General features: G+C 38.2%; 3 protein-coding genes across 6 annotated transcripts in view; all 3 read left to right on the plus strand.

The window, feature by feature from the left end:
* The first annotated feature begins 861 nt into the window (after window positions 1–861).
* On the plus strand, window positions 862–2,118 carry cmc4 (C-x(9)-C motif containing 4 homolog (S. cerevisiae)). Its single transcript, XM_054606931.1, has 3 exons — window positions 862–941; window positions 1,025–1,084; window positions 1,166–2,118. Exons 2-3 carry the CDS (start codon window positions 1,027–1,029, stop codon window positions 1,309–1,311), a joined length of 204 nt encoding a protein of 67 aa, XP_054462906.1. The 5' UTR covers window positions 862–941; window positions 1,025–1,026; the 3' UTR covers window positions 1,312–2,118.
* Window positions 2,119–3,140: 1,022 nt separating this feature from the next.
* On the plus strand, window positions 3,141–8,776 carry LOC129097990 (hsp90 co-chaperone Cdc37). 2 transcript variants are annotated; one of them, XM_054606928.1, is made up of 9 exons: window positions 3,141–3,230; window positions 3,349–3,530; window positions 4,573–4,854; window positions 5,281–5,386; window positions 5,482–5,597; window positions 5,736–5,858; window positions 7,053–7,235; window positions 7,324–7,395; window positions 7,501–8,776. In XM_054606928.1, exons 2-9 carry the CDS (start codon window positions 3,423–3,425, stop codon window positions 7,639–7,641), a joined length of 1,131 nt encoding a protein of 376 aa, XP_054462903.1. In that variant the 5' UTR covers window positions 3,141–3,230; window positions 3,349–3,422; the 3' UTR covers window positions 7,642–8,776. The 2 variants fall into 2 exon arrangements, with proteins under 2 accessions (XP_054462903.1, XP_054462904.1); XM_054606929.1 differs by lacking the exon at window positions 3,141–3,230 and having other exon boundaries at window positions 3,239–3,530.
* A 3,880-nt stretch (window positions 8,777–12,656) lies between these two features.
* Window positions 12,657–23,269, plus strand: part of tyk2 (tyrosine kinase 2) — an 11,410-nt gene continuing 797 nt past the window's right edge. Inside the window, exons 1-22 of one of the 3 annotated variants that reach the window (XM_054606927.1) lie at window positions 12,658–12,804; window positions 14,121–14,331; window positions 14,446–14,566; window positions 14,644–14,776; window positions 14,882–15,045; window positions 15,763–16,141; window positions 16,225–16,401; window positions 16,693–16,850; window positions 16,947–17,064; window positions 17,146–17,329; window positions 17,423–17,529; window positions 17,620–17,793; window positions 18,496–18,583; window positions 18,806–18,942; window positions 19,289–19,424; window positions 20,878–21,029; window positions 21,127–21,271; window positions 21,353–21,456; window positions 21,543–21,732; window positions 22,056–22,174; window positions 22,791–22,963; window positions 23,049–23,166. In XM_054606927.1, the coding sequence (XP_054462902.1) occupies window positions 14,148–14,331; window positions 14,446–14,566; window positions 14,644–14,776; window positions 14,882–15,045; window positions 15,763–16,141; window positions 16,225–16,401; window positions 16,693–16,850; window positions 16,947–17,064; window positions 17,146–17,329; window positions 17,423–17,529; window positions 17,620–17,793; window positions 18,496–18,583; window positions 18,806–18,942; window positions 19,289–19,424; window positions 20,878–21,029; window positions 21,127–21,271; window positions 21,353–21,456; window positions 21,543–21,732; window positions 22,056–22,174; window positions 22,791–22,963; window positions 23,049–23,166 (3,261 nt within the window). In that variant the 5' untranslated portion in view covers window positions 12,658–12,804; window positions 14,121–14,147. Of the gene's footprint in view, window positions 12,805–14,120; window positions 14,332–14,445; window positions 14,567–14,643; window positions 14,777–14,881; window positions 15,046–15,762; window positions 16,142–16,224; window positions 16,402–16,692; window positions 16,851–16,946; window positions 17,065–17,145; window positions 17,330–17,422; window positions 17,530–17,619; window positions 17,794–18,495; window positions 18,584–18,805; window positions 18,943–19,288; window positions 19,425–20,877; window positions 21,030–21,126; window positions 21,457–21,542; window positions 21,733–22,055; window positions 22,175–22,790; window positions 22,964–23,048; window positions 23,167–23,269 lie in introns of all 3 variants that reach the window. The other 2 variants (XM_054606925.1, XM_054606926.1) reach the window with 2 other exon arrangements.

The raw sequence follows: 23,269 nt of genomic DNA on the forward strand, positions 1-23,269 counted from the left end.
TTGATTTTCTTATCTTTATTAATAAAAGTAAAATGAAAACAATGTTTTTTTTCCACTCATTTAATTTATATCTATTATAATTATATTCCATTGTATTAATTGTATGTTGCTGCTGGGTGTGAGGGCTACAAAAGTATCATACAAATAAAAGCACATGACAAAACTAACATGTGAAGCACCTTGAGACTTTGTTTGTATTTTTTTAAAGTGTGCTATTCAAATTAACTCTTTCATGCATGAATTATGACAACCTCAGTCAGGGCTTTTTTTACCAAGTGTTTTTATTGCTCTTTAGGCATGAAAAACAAGAGATTTTTTACATGCGTTTTTTTGTTTTCAACTGAAGAAATATGTATTTAACAAACAAATGAATAAAATGATATGTAAAGATGTGAAAACTATAAAATAATATATGTATACACAAAGAAAATGTGCAGACTATCTTTTATGATAAAAAAACAAAAAGCACCCAGGGCACAAAGCCACAAGATGTTCTTGGTTCCTCGAGTGCATGCAGCATCATGGCATCTGTTTGCATTGTTTGCTTCAGTGGTTTCCAGAGCCAAACCTGATCTCAGGGGAGCCTTGGATGTGCAACTATGCCATGAAAACCCATGCATATACAAGAAAACAACATTTGAATAGCTGTCCACTGCAGTGAACTCTATGCATGAAAGGGTTCATTTTTATTATTATTTTGGTTGCAGTTCCTCATCATGTTTATATTAGGGAGGTTTTTATTAAAAACTACCAATAACAAGATAGTCATATTCAAAGTAACTGTTTATTGACTTACCTCCAGCCACCACATGTCGCTGCTGCGCTTTTTAAGAGAAGACTTGATTGGCTATCTGCCTGTCACATGATCAAAACATTGCTACATAGTTGCAGAAGGAAGTGGCGTTAATATAAGACCTTACAGACTATCCTGGCTGATAAAGGTGGGAGTCAAACCTAGAGATGCTTTGCTTGATGTTTACTGACACACTTCTGAATATTGTTTCCCTCTCTGCTCCCCTTCCAGGTATGCCACAGAAAGATCCGTGTCAAAAGCAAGCATGTGCAATTCAACAGTGTTTACAAGGTACATAAAAGAGTCATTGCAAAAGTCAATGTGTTGCTGAGGCAAATGCACATATTTATATTCATGCTTCTGGTCCTGCAGCCAACAAATACATGGAGAGCATGTGCAGGGATGTGATCAGGGAGATGCGGCGCTGCTGCAGCAACACTCAGGCCGCAAAGTCCATCTGCTGCTCCGGGTTCAAGGACTCCAAACCCACGGAGAGCAAAAGTAACACATCACTCTGATGGGAATAATGGAGGAAAGGAACATTGTATCAATGTTTTATTGACTGTAACACTGTACTGGATTTGAATAAATAGACATTTTCACATGTCACTGCAGAAAGGCATGTTTATACTATGGGTCATAGAGATGGCACACAAACAGAGGAATATTTGGAGTATAAGTTATTAACTACACCTGTATTGGACCATCCAAAATGTCACACATCTTTGGCACAACATTAAGTGGGACATCACAGTGTAAGATGGCAAATGTTGTATTTATTAAAGGGAATTGTTTTCATGTTATTGTGCCCACACGGTGTTATTAAGTTTGAGCCACATGCTTTGTGCAGTTAAGCACTGAGCTACTCATATTGCAGATGTGACTTGTTAAAGGACCTGCACACTCGTGGTAAAAACACGCATGAGATAAATGATTTGGCTGGTTAGACCCAAAGACTTGAGATAAAGCTTTGCTAAATATGAGAACATAATTACAAATACATTGAGTTTTGTCTTTAAAGGTAAAAAAAAAAAAGAAGCCATTTCAGCTTTTGTTTGCAGTTTCTCTAAGTTTGACTATCATAGAGCTCTGTGTCTACTGCATTTGTTTCCATTAGATACACTGGTAGGGTACATCTGTCTTTTCTACTGTGAAGTTCTCTCTGTGTGATTTCTGTATGTCAGGCCTTATGTATTAGTCTAGCAAGAAGCTTTTGATTGCTTGACTAGCCTATGGACTGTTTAGTTATTTATTTGTCCTGCTGTCCTTAAAGAAGTATTTTCAACAGCCACATTTCCCCCAAAAAATCAATAAACTTGAGGAAAAAGGCAAAACTGAGTATTTCTTTAAATTAAAATGTAATAAACTTTAAATACATAGTGCATTCATAAGTATTTCATTTACACATTTTGATGAATCTGACTACACATTGCACACAGTACAATATTAGTTATTGCACCCTGAAGCAGTTCAAGTGCAAATTTAAAATATAATAAAAAAACAATGGAATAATATAAAAAGAGAAAATGTTTTTTATATAGTTGTTTACCAGATGGAGAGAAAATAACAGAATAGTGAACTTTAGTTAGAGGACTATTACTGCATATGCAATGTATATATATATATATATACATTGCTTATGCAGTAAAGTTCACTATTTTTTGACTATATATACAGTACCAGTCAAAAGTTTGGACACATATTCTCATTCAATGGTTTTTCTTTCTTTATTTTATTTTATTTTTCTACATTGTATATTAATATTGAAGACATCCACACTATGAAGGAACACATATGTAATTATGTGGTAAACAAACAAATGCTCAACAAACCAGAATATGTTTTATATTTTAGATTCTTCAAAGTAGTTGAATGAGAAGGTGTGTCCAAACTTTTGACTGGTACTGTATATATATAGTAAATATAGACTATTACTGCATAAGCAATGTATATAGTGTATATATATAGTGATATATATACAATATATATATATATATATATATATATATATATATATATACATTGCTTATGCAGTAATAGTCCTCTAACTAAAGTTCACTATTCTCTCAAAAAATTATTATTATATATATATATATATATATATATATATATATATAAAATATATATATATATATATATAAAAATATATATAATATATATATATATATATATATATATAATATATATAATATATATAAGAATTTTTAAAAATAAGTTACAAAGATAGAAAAAAGGTTTACTTTTGTTAAATGAGTTAATGTAGGAGAAAGAGTGTTATGTTGATAAAAGCTTTATTCAGAGAGAGAAGCTCTTCCGGCGTCATCACGTCATCACGTCGTACGTCGGAGCGACGCAACGACGTGATGACGTCAAACGGAAATTTGCAGCAGCAATTCTTTCTAGAAATCTGTAGCTGTTTCTCGCTAGCCTCCTCCAGGTCGGTCCATCCACCTCCACCTCCACCACACGCAGCCACACGCTGCACTGACTGCCAGCACACACACACCTGAACACTGCTGAGTCTCTGTGCTAACCTGTGTTTGTTTTTATTGTAGTTTCGGGTTATTTCGCCTGTTTAGCCCTCTGAGTTAGCGTTAGCCGAGTCACAGCCGAAGCTAACGCTAGCACCATGTCCAGGATAGACTACAGCGTGTGGGACCACATCGAGGTGTCAGACGACGAGGATGACACCCACCCCAACATCGACACACCCAGCCTCTTCAGATGGAGACACCAGGTAGAGTATGAGTGCTGTGACCACTGATGACACTGATAATAACAGTGTTTATAACACTATTAACAGTGTTATTAACACTGTTAATAACACTGTTAATAACACTATTAACACTGTTATAAACACTGTTATTAACATTGTTATTCACACGTTTAAAGCTTTCAGGTGGATTTCTGACTTTTGTTCAAGATGTTACTGAAACAGACTGGATAGGATTCACCTGATACCTTATCTCTGTCTCTCTCTCTCTCTTCCTCTATCTCTGTCTCTCTTTCTCTATCTATCTCTGTCTCTCTCCATCTCTCTCTCTCCATCTCTCTCTCTGTCTCTCTTTCTCTATCTATCTCTGTCTCTCTCCATCTCTCTCTCTCCATCTCTCTCTCTGTCTGTCTCTCTCCATCTCTCTCCATCTCTCTCTCTTCATCTCTCTGTCTGTCTCTCTCTCTCTCTATCTCTATCTCTCTCTGTCCTCTCTCTCCATCTCTCTCTCTCTTCCTCTGTCTCTCTCTCTCTTTCTCTCTTTTTTAATCTAATTTCCCCACTTGCTGACCTATTTGATTTGTCCCTATCTACTTGTCAACTTCCATCTATTTGGAAATGTGCTAAAGTTACTCCAGAGATCCTCTAGATCTTAAAAAGTATAGACCTGTAGCTATTATTTGAGCTTCAACAAAAATATTTGAGTATTTTGCAATAGGCATTAGTTAGATTTAATTCTTACCTTCATAAAAATGTTGTATTTCATTTGTATCACATCAAATCTGATCAAAAAGGGTGAACCACAAGGATACATTTAGGATCTTCGATCTTCCAAATTTTGCTCTAATCGTTTTGTTCAGTTATATGCAGATTTTACGGTTATGTGTATGTCCTTGTCGGGGTTACTAAGATCTTGTCATTGAATTGTTTGAATTGTTATCATTATTTATGGTGGACATCCTCCGCCTTCTACCACTTGCTTCAGCCAGTTCCATAAAGAGAGCATGAAACCCTTGCACCTGTTTCTGGGACTGATATGTGACTGTTTTTAATATTTGTACTTCAGGCACGTGTGGAGCGAATGGATGATTTTATGAAAAAAGGTGAAGACTTCAACAAGGCACTTGGCGAATCTCGGCGTAAGCTGGCAGACGCACAGAAGAAAATTCAAGAGCTGAATATTTCATCAACTGATGACGCCAAAGCAGAGCTGAGCAAAGCCCAGGCTGAGGAGAAGAAACTGAAAAAAGAGGAGCGGGATTGGGAGAAGAAGATTACGGAACATAACCGGGAGGAGAAGAAGATGCCGTGGAACGTCGACACGCTCAGCAAGGAGGGTTTCAGCAAGGTGAGGCATTTTTCAACTATGTGCCCATATTTCAACAAAACAATATGGCTTAGAAGATTGTAATAATACAATAGTAATAGTCAAATCAGCGTTTAAGAATAACACTGGCGTTGTTCTATATTTTTAGTATCAGCCGATTCTCCAAAGACAACAAATCAAGCAATGAATTTGTCCTGGTAATTAATATCACCAGTGTAGGAACTTTTTTGTATAAAAACACATAATTGAGCAACAATGTTGAATTGAACAACACATTTCTTCACATTGAAATCATGACGTGTCTCTTTGTGTATGTGGTTTCGTAATTTACTCATCTCTGACTCTTCTTCTGAGTTCCTGATACACATCTATTAATCTTTACACCCTGAACTTCCTGTTCTTTAATGATGATTCTCTGCCACTTGTTTTTTTATTTTTTATCCATAGAGCGTTGTCAACGTCAAACCTGATTCTTCTGAAGAGACTGAAGAAGAGAAGGAGCAAAAGCACAAAACCTTTGTGGAGAAGAATGAGAAGCAGATCAAACATTTCGGTAAGGATTATGGACATCCATTCACCCGGGCATTTTACAGGATATCGGTATTATCTGAAAGTAGAGATGGTCCTTCACTGCTGTGTTCACTACAGGCATGATGCGACGTTGGGACGACAGCCAGAAGTACCTCTCTGACAACTCGCATCTAGTATGTGAAGAGACCGCCAACTACCTGGTCATCATGTGCATTGACCTGGAAGTGGAGGAGGTAAAGACCACAACAAAGAATGTGTTTTTCTTCCTTTTGTTCTAAGTTATTTTTGGGCCATAACTAAGAGATGCTCTATATATATATATATACACTTTCTGTATTCTTAAATTCTTCTCCTTCCTTTTCTTTTTGTAGAAACATTCATTGATGGAGCAAGTGGCTCATCAGACCATCGTCATGCAGTTCATTCTAGAGTTGGCAAAAAGCCTGAAGGTGGACCCCCGCGGCTGCTTTCGGCAATTTTTTGCCAAGATTAAGGTGACTTAACTTTGTTTGGATGCTCCAGAATGTAATGAACTAACCCACAGTGCTTTTTGAGAACTATAAAGAAAACAGAGGCACTAAACCCTGAACCTAAACCACAAAACTAAAGTTTTTCACATTCCGGTTTCCAATTCCATCACATCTGAGCTAAGACTTGAGCTGAGTGTAATGAGTGAATGAAAAGGAGACATGAGCCGTGTTTCTTCCCAACTGCTTCCTGGTCCTTTTAGTCCTTTTAAGGGACTAAAAGGTGTCTAGGTTTCCATGGTGGGCTTAAGACTTGTGGACATTAGAGTCTCCACAGTAAATATCTGCTGTGTTAGATGGTAGATTATTTGTGCGTTAGAATGCAGCCACCAGGAAATAACATTCTTCTTCTGTCTTTCACAATATCGCCTCGCTGTCTCACTCTTCTATTGCTCGCCCTCTCAACTTACGCTCTCTTTTTTTCTCATCTTTTTTAAAATGAGCCAGGAAGCGACAGTAAAGCCTAACTGTACTTCTAATGGTATGAAACAAAGTGAAATGCGTTCCCTTTGTCTTAAATCAATACCAGAGTACTTCCTTGTTTTGTGAATGAAGAGGTCCATGTGATGTCATCCTTTAAACCCGAACCCGAAAGTTCCTGTACTTTCAGAAAGTACTACCTCCCCAAAATGATCCCGTAACTCAATTTAGAACACAATGAGTTCCTCAAAAGGTTCCTAGTTCTCGGGAGTTTTCCTCCAGTTGATAAGGATGAGGTGGAAAAGAAGACCGGTTATTTATGGTTATCTCTAAACCTGTTCCCTCTCTCTCCCTCTCTCTCTCTCGTTCAGTCGGTAGCTCGCTTTAATGCCTCTACCTTTTGTCTCTTACAATAACTTCCTCCTGAGTAACATTTGTACTGGAGTCATGTAGTCCTCCGGTTCCTACACCTGGTTGAAAAGCAGCGTTTTGCTGCCCTCTCTGTTTAAAAATGTTAAATCTGCTGAGCCTCAGACCACAGCTAGCAGCAAGATGAGAAGTTCAACCACTGTAGGTCAACAAAAACAAGATTTTCACAAGGTGTTGAGTTGCTCTTTAAGTTCTTGAGTTCCTCAAAGGAATTCTGTGTTTGAAACGTCACAATAAACACAAATACTTTCCATTCCATTAAATGCTCATTTTTACTGCAACCAACACACCAAATGATGTGTCCCCTCACAGACAGCAGATCAGCAGTACCAGGATGCTTTCAACGACGAGCTGGAGTCCTTTAAGGAGCGGGTTCGGGGCAGGGCGAAGATCCGCATCGAAAAGGCCATGAAGGAGTACGAGGAAGAGGAGCGACAAAAGCGTCTGGGACCTGGAGGGCTCGACCCGGTCGACGTGTACGAGACCCTGCCAGCTGTGAGTTCTTCAGTGTTCAAGAAGCCTCCTCTGCTCCATGTTATATTCTTAGTTTAAAGTGACTTACAAAATATGTTTTTAATTACAGGAGATGCAGAAATGCTTTGACGATAAAGACATCGGAATGTTACAAGAGGTTATCAGCAAAATGGACCCAACGGTACCTTCCCTTGTTAAATCCTCCAGTTTAGGTTATTTTTCTGACGTGTGTATTTTTCCACCTACTTTGAGTCAATTAATAATCGTGATTGTTTGAATTATTTAGGAGGCGAAGGTTCACATGAAGAAGTGCATAGAGTCGGGGCTCTGGGTCCCCAACTCCAAGACCGACGACGGGGATGAAAAGGAGGAAGATGGTACCTATGAGGAGGTGAAACAGGAGCCGGAAGAAACTAAGAAGGACTGACCAACATTGATCCTATGATTTGTGTCGGCAAATGTACTTACCTACTGTATTGCGCCTCCACAATGTGTATGACTAGTTTGCAATCATGACAATGAAATAACTTCTCTTAAATACTTAAACTGAGACTTGAGGTATTAGTGGTCACCTATCTGCACAGCTACGTCGCATCAGTAACTCCTGCTTTGGAAAAGAAACTGCTGCTCACGTTTAGGGCTTTTATTTGTTTGGACATCGGCTGTTTTCCTCCATGTACATGTACACACCGGTCAGTTTGTGTGGGAGAGCCTGCCCGCTTCACTTGTGCTGTCGTATAGTTGAAAATGTTCTGTACATTTTCAGGTTGTGCATTTAATGAATTGGATGTAAGGATTTACCAAATTTGTGATTATTTTTTTTTTTCTTTGTTTTGTTATATTATTAGACTTTGTGGGCTTGAGCAACCGATGTATTGAGATGGTTAATTGACAGAAGTGACATTTTCTACAAACTTGCTTTACTAATGGTTGAATTATATCCAACTACTCCAAACTGAGGTGTTGTTGTGCTTTTCTCTTTAAACTCAAGGCGTGGGTGCCTTGCTTCACAAATCATTCAATAGGAGGTAAAAACAATTGAGTCATAAGGAAATGAGCTGATTTAATATGGAATGATTGCATCATTGCAGAGGTTTCCTAAGAAGCATTTGGTATTACATTTGCTACACATGTGACATTCATTGAAAAGACACAACCAAAATAAAACACAAAAGACGTCCTTAATGTCCCGGATAGGTGTGGTCGGAATTTACACTTTCACTTTTGTTTGATGCTTTTATTTTGAAGGTGAAAGTGCTAGAGCTGAAATTATAATGATATGAAATATAAAGTGAAACAGATTAAACAAAAGTGTTTTTTGACTATCTTGGATATCAGAGATGCACAAAAGTCAGTTTTTGTGTCCAGGTCAAGTCTCTTATGATTTGAACTTTCATTTTTAAAAGGCACTTTATATCACAGATGTTGACTTCCCCTACTTTTAAGTAAATAACTGTATTTTGTTCCTAAAATGGATAAAGATATGAATATATTTCCTCATACAGCAATAACCGTAACATATTTTACAATAACAAGAGTGCAACCCTATTATTGTTATTAATAATATTACACTGGGTCTCCAACTAAAATACAGTTTATAATCTGCTGTAATCTAACACATCCCTTTAAGTATTTTTTTCCGGGTCTAAATCAAGTCTCTCGTCTTTCAGGGACAAGTCCAAGTCAAGTCTCAGATCCCTGTGTGTGCAACTAAAAGTCCAAGTCTGCTAAACAAGACAGCTGCCAGAAGATATTGTAAAAATAAAATGCCTGTTTTCCAAGCTTTAGTTTGAGATTTGATTTGATCATGAGGGAAAAGAAGCAGCTGATAAAAGGCAGAACAAAGCAATCCTCATTGAATTTTGTCATGTTACTGAAAAAGTTGGCTGCAAATGTCCTGAAATTGCCACTTTATTGAGGTGGGGGTGAAGAATTTTGAATGTCTGGGCAGAGCTCAATATCAAACAACGCCCGACATCAGACAGTGAATGCTCATGAAGAAAAGTGGCCAGTTGAAAAAATAAAATCATGACATCTAGTGAAGAAACGTAGACCTACAACACAACGTGACAACTGGATGAACCTGCTCACTTAAGGCGTGTTTGACTTTGTTTTATGATGGTTGGTGAATAATGATTTTATATCAAAGTGAACTGTTTATATTGACTCATTCCATACTTAACACATTTTTTGTAGCTCATTGCAGGCTAATCGCAGGTTAAACTGTTACCATTCATTTATTACACTTACGATTTCCATTTTATTAAATCAAAATGATTAGAATGAGAAAAGTCTGCTTTGGTAACATTGACAGTTTATTACAATACATCAAGACGCACTGAGTTTTTTTTCTACATTGTAGATTAATATTGAAGACATCCAAACTATGAAGGAACACATATGGAATTATGTGGTAAACAAACAAATGCTCAACAAACCAGAATATGTTTTATATTTTAGATTCTTCACAGTAGTTGAATGAGAAGGTGTGTCCAAACTTTTGACTGGTACTGTACATACTTAGAATACTTAAAGCAAAAGCATTATGCAGAATCCAGAATGGTATATAATATAATACAATATAGATCATTTTCACTCCTTGTGTACATACAGTACCAGTCAAAAGTTTGGACACACCTTCTCATTCAACTACTTTGATACACTCCTTGTGTATATATGTTTAGTATGAATTAATAAAATAAGATAAGATAATCCTTTATTAGTCCCGCAGCGGGGAAATTTGCAGGCTTACAGCAGCATAGAGTAAAGTGCACACAAGAGACATAGTAAAAGAAAGACAAGATAAAAATAAAAAATGAAATAAAAAAACAAGTATTATAAATAAGCAATAAGAAACAGTAGAAAAACAACAATAACTGAAATATTATATTTACAGACAGAAAAACTATTTTAACTATTATTGCACAGTGTATTGTATTGCACAGGTTTTTATTGTCATGTTATTATTGTCATGTGTCATGTGGTCTGCTGGGAGCAGAGCTGGTTGTGCAGCCTGACAGCAGCAGGAAGGAAGGACCTGCAGTACCTCTCCTTCACACACCGGGGCTGAAGCAGCTGTAAGCCTGCAAATTTCCCCGCTGCGGGACTAATAAAGGATTATCTTATCTTATCTTATCTTATCTTACCTTATCTTATCTTAATACGAATTTTTACAAATGCATCATATTTTTTTATGTAATATTAATCTGCAGAGGAACTAGCTCAAGAAGTACTACCCTGAGCCTTCCACTTAGCACTTATTGTATTCGTATTAGTTTGTTGCACTTATTGTATTCGTATTAGTTTGTTTCTGTACTTTTGCTCTGGTTTATGCTCTTAGATGCTTGTTTAAGAAAGGAGATGCACTTATGACTTCTGGTGACTAGTAGTTCTCTTGCATACCTATGTTGACTACACTTATTGTAAGATAAGATAAGATAAGATAATCTTTTATTAGTCCTGCAGCGGGGACATTTACAGGATTACAGCAGCATGTACAAACAAGAGACATAATAAAAAACAAGATAAAAAAGAAGTAATTATAAATAAGCAAATGAGCAATAAAAAAACAGTAAAAAACAGTAAAGAATCCACAGTAACTTAAATATTATATATACAGACAGAAACTATTATAACTATTGTATTGCACAGAGTATTTGTATTGCAGAGGTTTTTAGTGTCGTTTTAAGTCGCTTTGGATAAAAGCGTCTGCTTAATGACTGTAATGTAATGTAATGTAATATATGTTTAGTGTGAATTAATACGAATTTAAAACTATTTTACAAATGCATCATATTTTTTTAGGTAATATTAATCTGCAGAGGAACTAGTAACTAGCTGTAAAATAAATGGAGTGAGGTCAAAATATACTCAGTCACCATCATCACCATCATTCTTTGCTCCCAGTAGACCACATGACACTAATACACTAATACACTAATACACTAATACACTAATACATTAATACACTAATACATTAATACACTAATACACTAATACATTAATACACTAATACATTAATACACTAATACACTAATACATTAATACATTAATACATTAATACACTAATACACTAATACATTAATACACTAATACATTAATACACTAATACATTAATACATTAATACACTAATACACTAATACATTAATACATTAATACACTAATACACTAATACACTAATACATTAATACACTAATACACTAATACACTAATACTAATACATTAATACACTAATACACTAATACATTAATTAATACACTAATACACTAATACATTAATACATTAATACACTAATACATTAATACATTAATACACTAATACATTAATACTAATACATTAATTAATATTAATACATTAATACACACTAATACACTAATACATTAATACATTAATACACTAATACTAATTAATACATTAATACATTAATACATTAATACATTAATACATTAATACATTAATACACTAATACATTAATACACTAATACATTAATACACTAATACACTAATACATTAATACACTAATACACTAATACATTAATACATTAATACATTAATACACTAATACACTAATACACTAATACATTAATACACTAATACATTAATACATTAATACACTAATACATTAATTAATACATTAATACACTAATATTAATACACTAATACATTAATACACTAATACACATTAATACACTAATACACTAATTAATACACTAATTAATACATTAATACACTAATTAATACATTAATACATTAATACACTAATACATTAATACACTAATACACTAATACACTAATACATTAATACATTAATACATTAATACATTAATACATTAATACATTAATACATTAATACACTAATACACTAATACATTAATACATTAATATATTAATACATTAATACACATTAATACACTAATACACTAATACATTAATACATTAATACACTAATACACTAATACACTAATACATTAATACACTAATACATTAATACACTAATACACTAATTAATACATTAATACATTAATACTAATACATTAATACATTAATAATACATTAATACATGAATACACTAATACACAAATACATTAATACACTAATACACTAATACACTGTGCAATATTTATAATAGTTTCTGTCTGTATATATAATATTTCAGTTACTGTGGATTCTTTACTGTTTTTTACTGTTTTTATTGCTCATTTGCTTATTTATAACACTTATTTTAATCTTGTTTTTTATTCATTTACTACATCTCTTCTTTGCACTATCCTCTCTGCTGCTGCACTCCTAATAAAGAATTATCTTATTTTATTATTACCTTATCTTCAACACTTCTGTCCTCGACCTTTTATTTTGAAAGGGTCCGCCCGTGTGTACGCGCAGAGCTGCCTGAAGGCGCGGTCACGTGACTCATAGGAAGCAGCGCTCTCCGCTCTCAGTTCACGAGAAACCCCGAGAACAGACGAAGAGGAGGAGGAGGAGGAGGAGGAGAAGAGGAAATACAGTTCAGAAGACACCGATTCTCGGCTGTCAGCCCGTCTCCCCGTGTTTTCTCTCCACATAACCCCGACCACAGCCCTCCAGTGCATGGTGAGTTCATCATAAGGCATGTTGTTTATTATAGGGTTTATTATAGGGGTTTATTATAAGGGTTTATTATAAGGCAATGTTTACATGTCTTACATACACCGTCAATGCACCAGGACGCGTGTCAGTGGGCCGTCGGTGTGACTCCAGACATGTTCATGTAATGAAAACACACATTGCATATTGTGCATATTGTGCAATGTGAACAAGTTGGACAAGGAAACCCCCCCCACCACCCGGAAGTCCCTGAGAAACATGTTTACTGACGTCATAGTTGTGGGTTATCACCACTTTTTTTTTTTTTTATCATTTGTTCACAACTCTGTTTTCTGGATTGATCATGTTGTAAAAAAAATGAGAAATGTTTGACTGAAATGTCTCTGATGTTTGTGTTTGTGAAGGACTCACACTTAATATGTACAAGTACAAATGCTGCATTCAAACACTAACAAAACACAAGTAGAAACGTATTAAATACACTAATACACTAATACATTAATACACTAATACACTAATACATTAATACATTAATACACTAATACATTAATACACTAATACACTAATACATTAATACACTAATACATTAATACACTAATACACTAATACACTAATACACTGAAATGTCTCTGATGTTTGTGTTTGTAATACACTAATACATGTAATACATTAATACACTAAAACACAAGTAGAAATGTATTAAAATACAGGAATAAAGTAAAAGTACTCATTTAGCAGAATGCTCCATATCCTGACACATGACACTAATACACTGTGCAATACAATAGTTATAATAGTTTCTGTCTGTATGTATAATATTCTGTTCTCTACTGTTCTTTACTGTTCTTTACTGCTCATACTTACAATACTTACTTTGATCTTGTTTTTCTTTATTTACTATGTCTCTTGTTTGCACTATCCTCTCTGCTGCTGTAATCCTGTACATTTCCCCGCTGCTTATCTTATTTTATCCGGATAGTGTATATTATGTTATTGTACTATAACATCACTTTACTGTTGAAGCTGGCAAGGTGGGGCTACTTTTCTTTACTGTATACACTCTCGAATAGCAGTCAAAATTACATAATATAATTGACATACTTCATTTATTTATTGATCATATTTTGGATTATTAGTCATGATCTGTAAAAAGTTCAATAGTTCCCTCTGAATTGTAGGGAATTACAAGTATAAAGGGGCAGAATACATAAAGTACTTCAGCACTTGAGTAAATGTACTCTGTTTACATTGATATATGTGTGTGTGTGTGTGTGTGTGTGTGTGTGTGTGTGTGTGTGTCTATCTATCTGTGTGTGTGTCAGTGATTTAGCTGCCCCCCCCACCCCACCATGTCCAGAAGTGGGTGGTCCAAGCGTTCCAGATCGGGGGCGTCCCTGGGCCAGTGTGAGCCCCCTCAGGGTCTGGGCGTCCATGTTTACCTGTTCTGGTCCAAGGAAGGGGAGCGGTATCTGTCCCACACGGGGAGAAGCGTCACGGCAGAGGAGCTGTGCATCTCCGCTGCAGAGGCTGTAGGTGAGCGGGACCAGAAGTGACATGTGTGGAGTGTTTTTGGTTTTATTTTCTTATGTTGTGTTTTAATCTGCTGGTGGTAAAAGTGTGAGTAACGTCTGTGTGTTTGTTCCCCAGGGATCACTCCTCTGTGCCACGTGCTGTTCGCTCTGTACAATCCACAATCCGGCTGCTGGTACAGTCCAAACCACGCTTTCAGTCCAGAGGACTCCGGCCTCGTTCTCCACTACTGTATGAGGTGAGTCTGTGTTTAGGAAGCCAGATGGAAACACACTCTGCATATTCACATTGTTCGCCTGGTTTCCTTGTACCTAGGTTTTACTTTCGGAATTGGCACGGACTGAATGAGAAGGAGCCGACTGTATCCCGTTATGCTCTCAGATCCGGGTCGAGTCAAGTGGGTTCGCCATTGCTCGAAATCTCATCCCTAGAGTACTTATTCTACCAGGTTGGTGTTTTGAAATCATTGTGAGGGTTTACTGTGTATCAGCTAATTGTTGTGTTCACGACGATTTTAAATGCCGAACGTCTTTCCTTCTGGTGTCTCCAAAAGGCTAAATATGAATTTGTGAACGAGATCGTACCGATGGAAGACGTTCAGTCAGAGGAGGAGCGGAGTCGTTTGAAAAATGAGAGCTTGGGGATGGCTGTGCTCCAACTGTCACACCTGTCGATGCAAACAGGCTGCACCTTGCAAGATGTTGCAGAAAAAGTCGGGTAACTACTAAGTCATCCACTTAAAATACAGGTTTAAGAGTATGCTATATTGAGAACTTTTTTTTTTTAACCCCCCTTGAAGCTGTATTTAAATCTCTCTCCAAAGCCACCAGACTTCATTCAACGTAGGAGTTGCTGGTCTGACGCTGCCTTGATCGGTTAGTTTTGTTTGTCATATTGTGCAACTTTGGTGAATCCAAACTAACCCTTCAAAACACCAAAGTCACACAGTAGCACAAACAAACTAACTGGTCGAGGGGGATCTGAAGGTAAAAACACCTTTGGTTCCTTTGGAGAGAACATGGACACACGGGCTTCAGTTCCCCATCACAAGTGTCTGTCTAAGGGCAAAGGAAAGCATTGAAAATGTTCTAAATATAATATGTATAATATGACATTTTCAGTACATTGCTTTGCTCCGGCGCTGGTACTTTCTGGTGAAACACTGACGATGGATAAGTGCCTCATACAACTGCACTTGAGACTATTCCTTTAAATCTGTTAACGTATTTGTCAACAAATACGTTTAATGGCCTATATTCATTTGAATATGTTCTTAATATGATGATGATTTGTCTCATTATAATCAGGATGTGGGTTGTACTGTTATTCTTATGTTCTGCTACTGTGACAATCCAGTATCTCCTCCGGATCATCAAAGCTTTTAATCTAATTTAATCCCCAGGTGACATCAAAACATCTTTTTTTTCCTTTCAGCTTCTTGAACTGCATTCCGAGGTCTTTCGCCACACACATTTCCAAAGACAACTTCCTGACAAAAATCAGGATCCGGCGAGTTTTTGCAGAGTTCGTGCGGACCTTCCAGCAGCACACTGTGGATAAGGGGCGGCTGGGCACCCAGGAGATCATGTATAAGTACATCTCTACTCTGGAACACTTGGCGCCACGCTTTGGAACGCAGACCTTCCCTGTGTCACACCTGGAGCTGAGAGACGACGGCAATGGAAGCAGCTCGTTCTCCGACGACACGGAAGCGCAGGGGGCCTCGAAAGACGACTTCATAGGCCCCGCCACCCACGAGGTACTGGTGTCTGGCACCAAGGGCATTCAATGGAGGAAGGTGACCGAGCAAAAGGTTGGTCAAAACTTTCTAACAAGCTTCTGACGGTCTTATTCTGTGCCATGTGGACATTTAGTTCATTCAGTCTCTTTACCTAGGCGCAGGCGAACACTTACTTCAGGAATGACTACATGAAGACCAAAAAGCAGCAGTCCAGCCAGCCGAATGCTAACGCTCCTAATGACTGGACCTCCTTCTGTGATTTCCCTGAAATAACCCACATAGCCATCACTGGAAGTAATGTGTGCATTAGCACTCTGGACAGCCACTGCATGGTGAGAGTACTTGTTTACCCCTTTATGTAAAAGCCGCAGTGCATTTATTTAATTGGTAAATGTGCTTGTGGTGCATTAGTCCAATTGATATGCTGCATATTAGTCATTCCACTGATCCGAGTGAATATACTGTACAGTCAGCCTGGATTCTCATATATTCTATATGTTTACGACTATAAGAGCTTTGGGTTTTGTTTCGGCTTCTGGCTTTTCATCATGTTTTGAATTTGTATGTGTCTGTAGGTGGGAGCTCTGATTGTAAGCTCGTGGTGTTTCTGTGTGTGTATGTAGGAGGTTCAGATGAACTCCAGCCAGGAGGCCCGTTCCTTCATCTCCCTCCTCGATGGATACAACCGGCTGACTGCATTCGCCCACCACTATCTTTGTCATGAAGTGGCTCCCCCGAGGGTAGTGCTGAGTGTAGCAAATGGACTGCATGGACCTATGCAGTGAGTTTTTCCTCCTCTCACACATCTGCACGCACAGACACAAGCAGGCTTTAGAGAAACACGGCGTGTTACATCACAGCTCTGGTTTGCTTCCAGTGATGATTTCGTGCTGCTGAAGCTGAAAAAGGAGGCTGCAGAGGAGGGAGCTTTCCTCGTACGCTGGAGTGCTCTCGATTATCGCCGCATCATCCTAGCTGTCCTGAACAAAAATGAGGTAAGTAAACTCCCACGCGTTCCTCTCTGGGAATGATCGCAGGTTAAAATGTGTGTGTGTTTTTTACCTCGTGGCTCGTAGAACGGATTGAAGCCGAGCCACAAGCAGTTTCGGATTCAGCTCAAGGGTTCCATGTTCTGTCTGGAGGGCTGGGATCGAGAATTCTCCAGTATGAAGGAGCTCACGGAGAGCCTCAAGACCTTTGTGCTCAAGTCTGGTTCGGACAGCTTCACCGTCAGAAAATGCTGTCTGCCGAAACAAGCAGGTTTGTGTTTATTGGGCTTCTACACAAGTTTTGCCTTTGTTCCTCTTGTGGGATATTTAGGTCTCAACATAGGTTTCTCTTTGTGTGATGTAGAGCTGTCCAACCTTCTGGTGATGAGGCAAGGTCTTGACACGGACCCCTTGACCTTGAACCGGACCCAGCTACACTTCCACCAGATCAAGGACAGAGACATTGTGCAGGTGATAGAGACACACTTCATCCGTTCCACCTGAGCAGCTTTGATGTCCGCGGCTCTGTGACTGACCATTGGGTGTTGTGTTCATGAGCAGGAACAGCATCTCGGCCGCGGGACCAGAACCAACATCTACTCGGGACGTCTGCTGGTGCGAGGCGGAGAAAATGACGAGGTCGACGAATACAACAACAACTCCGCTGACCGCAAAGGGATCTGGATCCCAGTGGTCCTCAAGATTCTAGACCAAAGCGATAAAGACATTGATATAGTAAGTTATGTGGTCTTTAGTAGCCTTAAAGGGATAGTTTGGATGTGTTGAGGTGGGCTTGTACGAGGTACTTATCCATAGTCTGTATATTAGCTGCTGTAGATGCAGTGGGAGAACCATAGCTGGAGAAAGCAATGTACTGCTGTAGACGTATTTTAGAAAAAATCTATATCAGTTTTAGGGAATGCTATTTTTAGAATAACTTTATTAATTAACTTGCTGTCAGTCTCACCTGTCTAACAGGGAAAGGAAACCGTTTTATTAATCTATGCTCCTGCCAAATCCACAAAACTCCATTGAACAAAACAAACCAGTAATTTCACCTTGCAGAACACGGGGTTGCTGGTCTACCACTGCCTCTATTGGTTAGTTTTTGTGTAACTTAGTTAAATCTGAACTGATCAAAGTCACCCAATAACACAAACATATTTACCTATCGAGGCAGCAGTAGACCATCAACCCCCAAAAATATTTTAAATATAGCATATACTTTGACTGATACTGATATTTTTAAAGTACGTCCTCAGCAGTACATTTCTTTGCGACTGTAGATAAGTACTTCATACAACCACAGTTCAAACCACCCAAACTATTCCTTTAATGGTAAACAAAACAGTGGTAGCATGTATATATTTACAAGTCTAATCTGGTATCATCATCATCATCATCCTCAACTCTTTACTCTCCTTTTGTCTTTCTTAGGGGTTTTTGGAAACCGCGAGCCTCATGAGCCAGGTTTCCCACTGTCACCTGGTGTTTGTACACGGTGTTTCAGTCAAAGGATCTGAGAGTAAGAGCAATAACACCGATCACCTTCACACACTGACTTCCTCTTTTGCTACTTCCCCATCACACACACATGGTTGGTGTCTATAGTCAAATTCTAAATCCGAGTACAGAGAAAGTGATGACGCAAATGCAAAACAACACTCGAGCCTGTGAAGAGGATGCTGCTTGTTTATTTACATTCTGCTCTTGTTGATACCAAAGACCTCTGACACTTTGTTTCTAGCTTTTACAGACATCATGGTGGAAGAATTTGTGGAGTTTGGGCCTTTGGATGTTTTCCTTCGCAAAGAAAAGGTTTCAGTGACTCCTCAGTGGAAATTCATTGTTGCAACACAACTTGCCAGTGCCCTCAATTATCTCGTGAGTTCAAACACCACTTTGTTTGTCACAGATTATAATTCAATACAATGCACTTGCATGACCGCACAGCTAAATGGTAATAAAAGTGACATGAGAGTGAAATAATCGGGTTGTGCAGCTCTCCAACTGCTGCGTGCCAAGTTTTGAGTCTTGAGCTGCGGGCAGGAAATGAAATAATCTTATTATCAGACCCGACTTTATCATAATTGCTGCAAGTAAAGTTAATTTCTGCCTCGATAACTAACAGCATTGATAGTTTGTGTAACACTTATATATATATATATACACATTAGAATGACTCACTGCATCCCAAAAATGTTCAACACCAGTATTTTCATCACTGTAGGAGACCAGACAGCTGGTTCATGGAAACATCTGTGCCAAGAACATTCTGGTGGCGAGGCGAGGTCTGGATCTCGGAACCACACCTTTTGTCAAGCTGAGTGACCCAGGAATCTCCCTGAGTGTCCTTTCAAGGGAAGGTCAGAACCAGAAACTCTTAATGGACCTCACTTTCCGAGAACGTCTCCGTCAGGGGTTCTGTGTTTCCTCGGCTGTTCTGCCTTATTTTAATCAGATTAAGGAAACAGGAAACTTCAACCAGACCGTTTCCTGTGTTTCCTGTTTTGTCTCACAATGGACCTATTTTAAAATGTCAAAATATGAAGTTTGGACAACAGAGAGAGGCAAAATATTTCCGACACAAATGTCGTTTTTAGAAAATATTCCTATATTATCTGCATATCTAAATGAGACACAAATATGGAAAATGTCTAAATTTAAAAAGGTCTTTTATCTTTATGAATATCTATGGACCTTTTTCACCACTTCTTTTGAACATGACATGTTACTTTTTGTGCAAATTTCCTCATGCAGGAAGCGATATAAAAACAAATTTCCTCTTATTCATGTTCATATCCACGTTTTGTTCTTATTTTGTCTATGCCCATTGACTTCTGGGATTCCCTGATGTTTTCTTAATGTTGCTCTTCTTTTAGGTGAGAGAACATTTTATGAGTTTTACCAAGATATAAAAAAAAAAATCATCTGATCGCAGTCCACAAATAGTTTTAAAATTGAGGAACATAAACAAAACAAATGACTATCATATAATGACATTTAGATTATTACACATTTTAATTATATTAAAAGATTAAATTATTAAGTAGAGTAACTATAATGTTCTGATTAATAATTAAATACTGTTGGTCCATTAAGACTATAAAAACTCTTGGATGATTGCTTGTCTGTTCAGCTGCTGAATCCTTTACATGCTGCTCTTAGATGCTTTTTGAGTCTTTTGTAACGCTGGAAAATCAAATTTACTTTAAATTTATTTAACTTAACCTCCATTTCACTACTGCTGAGTTTCTTCCTCTTCTTCTAGCCTTTTTTTTGGTGCCATCTCTCCAGTTCTTGGGCATCTGCCAGAGTATTTGCACATACACTACACCTGCCCTTTATATAATGTTTAGGGGGCGCTAACTATGTTAATTATAAACAATCAGCCACACACCTCCAATTTATGATCAAGTGAAATTCAATATTCAGAACAACTGAGCAAAAGACAATTTGGATGGTTAAGAAAGTTTGTTTTTTTGTATCAGGAGTTGACTTCCCTTATTTTTTCTCTTAAAAGAAAATATAACAAAAAAATGATAGAATGTTGAGAACCATCTCAAACTGTTTCGAGGAGTTTAGGCCTGATATCATCAAGTAGCATTTATTTTCTAGTTGCTGACATTGACGACACATACCAACTTCGTTTAATCTTTAATTTTAATTGACATAAGGTCATTTAATATAAAAGTAGAGCAACAATTTGCAACATGTGTTCAGTTTTCTCAAACTAGATCCTTCAGCCGGAGCTTAAAATCACCTTAACGTGATACATGTACCTTCTGTCATTTTAAATATCGCTGTCATTCACTGCAGAGCGTCTTGAGCGTATCCCCTGGATCGCCCCCGAGTGCGTTAACAGCGGCTCTACCATCTGCAACGCCGCCGACCAGTGGAGCTTCGGCGTCACGCTGCTCGAAATCTGCAACAATGGAGATGTTCCCATGAGCGGCCTCACATTGTCCGAGGTGGGCCCTTTTTTACTTCTCTTCCAGCAGCCTCAAACTGCGCTTCCCATTTTATCATTCTGGTTTTTAATTGTAACAATGCAACCCTCCCGAACAGAAAGAGCGCTTCTATCAGCAAAAGGGCCGTTTTGCCGAACCGTCCTCCCAGAAACTGGCCAGCTTCATCAGCATGTGTTTGACCTACGAGCCGTTGGAGAGGCCTTCGTTCCTCACTGTGCTCCGAGTGCTCAAAGATATGAAAGGTTGGTCTTTTTGTTGGTCATATTGCTGTTTTTTGTTTATCTCCAACCTGTCTGTGTTAATTGGATACAATTTTTGTTTAGTTCTGCCCACAGATTCTGATATATCCTACAGTGGAGCTCTCCCTGACACAAACTCCAGCGTGTTCCACAAACGCTACCTCAAAAAGATGCGTGACTTGGGAGAAGTGAGTTTTAACACCAATTCACCTGTAGTTCTCTTCTTCCTGTAAAGTCAGAGAGAGTAATCCACCGCTCGTTGCTCTGTCTGCAGGGTCACTTTGGAAAGGTGACTCTCTACCTGTACGACCCGGATAACGACGGGACGGGGGAGCGCGTGGCAGTGAAGGCTTTGAAACAAGAGAACGGCCATGTTCCTGAGGGCTGGATAAAGGAGATTAAGATCCTGAAGTCTCTCGATCACAGCAACATCGTCAAGTACAAGGGCTGCTGTACTGAAATGGGTGAGGCCTCGGCTGTCATCGGCTGCTTTAAATACGTTTATTGAAATATATACAACAATATAGAGTGTCTGCCTGTGAGGAGGTTGCTCACTGTTCTATTTGAGCTTGCAGCGCTTGCAGAGCTTCAGTAGATGGCTGATTGATTTCTGATCCCTGCTGTTCTTCTGTAAACAATGAAAATCTATTCAAAGTGCAACACTGTTTCCCTCGTATGTCAATATGTGGAGCTTTCAACACACCGCATGCTGAGCACCAGGCGGCATGTTGCCTTTGAAAAGTAATGGAGGTAGGAGGATAAGCAATGTTCATCTGTCCACTGACAGGAGGACAAGTTGTGCAGCTGATCATGGAGTACCTTCCTCTGGGGAGTCTGCGAGAGTTCCTTCCCAAACGCAAACTGGGAGTGCCCCAGTGCCTCATGTTTGCTAAGCAGATCTGTCAGGTGAGTTAAGGTGGTTTTGTACTTTGTGCTAATCATCTATTCTGCTTGATTTTCAAACATTCATGGTGCTGTGTGCAAACTGCAGAGGTGTCTGGTATTAGACAATGCATCACATTAAGCTTTAATGTTTATGTGTATTGTCATTAAATGAATTCTGTGTTAGTTGAGTAGTTTAGTAGCACGAGCATTATGAGGTTGTACTGTAAGTAATAATGTCAGCATGCTAACATGCTGATATTTAACCACTATAATATTTTCAATTTTTAGTGTAGCATTTTAAAGGAAAAGTCAGGAAATCACCAAACAAGATATATGATTTGGAGAACATGAATGTCTGTTTCGAAATTTCACGGTAATCCTTCCAAAAGCTGTGAAGACGTTTCAGTCTGGACTGTGATGGACAGACCGACCGACAGACAAACACATGCATCCCTCGAGCCGCGTGTGCCGCTAGCATGGCTGAGAATGACATGCTATAGGAAACCTTAAAGGACAACCTTTCAAAAACATTGTACTCTGCTGTTTCTTTACGCTGATAGAGTGTTTCGGTTTGAAATCCACATTTTGCCGCCTCTTAGTAAATGCATCCATCTTTTCTTTCTGTTCTCTTTTTAAGGGTATGGAGTACTTGCACTCTCAGCGATACATCCATCGAGACCTGGCTGCCCGTAATGTCTTGGTGGAAAACGACAGTTTGGTGAAGATCGGAGACTTTGGCCTGACGAAATACATCCCTGAAGGCGAGGTCTACTATCGAGTTCGAGAGGACGGGGACAGTCCGGTGTTCTGGTGAGTTCACGAAGCACTAATCAGTCTTATTCAATGCTTTGTTTTATAACTCTGTAATCTAAACTGTTTTTTTCGTACTGTATAGGTATGCCATTGAGTGCTTGAAGGACAGCAAATTTTCCTTTTCCTCTGACATTTGGTCCTTTGGCGTTACGTTGTATGAGATCCTGACCCGCTGTGACCACCGACAGAGCCCTCCATTGGTACGTCATGACTGACCTCTCATAACAAGTTCAACCCTGCTTATATTTCATGTGAGACTAACAGAGAACATTTCGGGACCCTGTGTTAAATGCACACTGTACT

The sequence above is a fragment of the Anoplopoma fimbria genome, chromosome 11 (assembly GCF_027596085.1).
Source record: "Anoplopoma fimbria isolate UVic2021 breed Golden Eagle Sablefish chromosome 11, Afim_UVic_2022, whole genome shotgun sequence".
Classification (NCBI taxonomy): Eukaryota; Metazoa; Chordata; class Actinopteri; order Perciformes; family Anoplopomatidae; genus Anoplopoma; species Anoplopoma fimbria.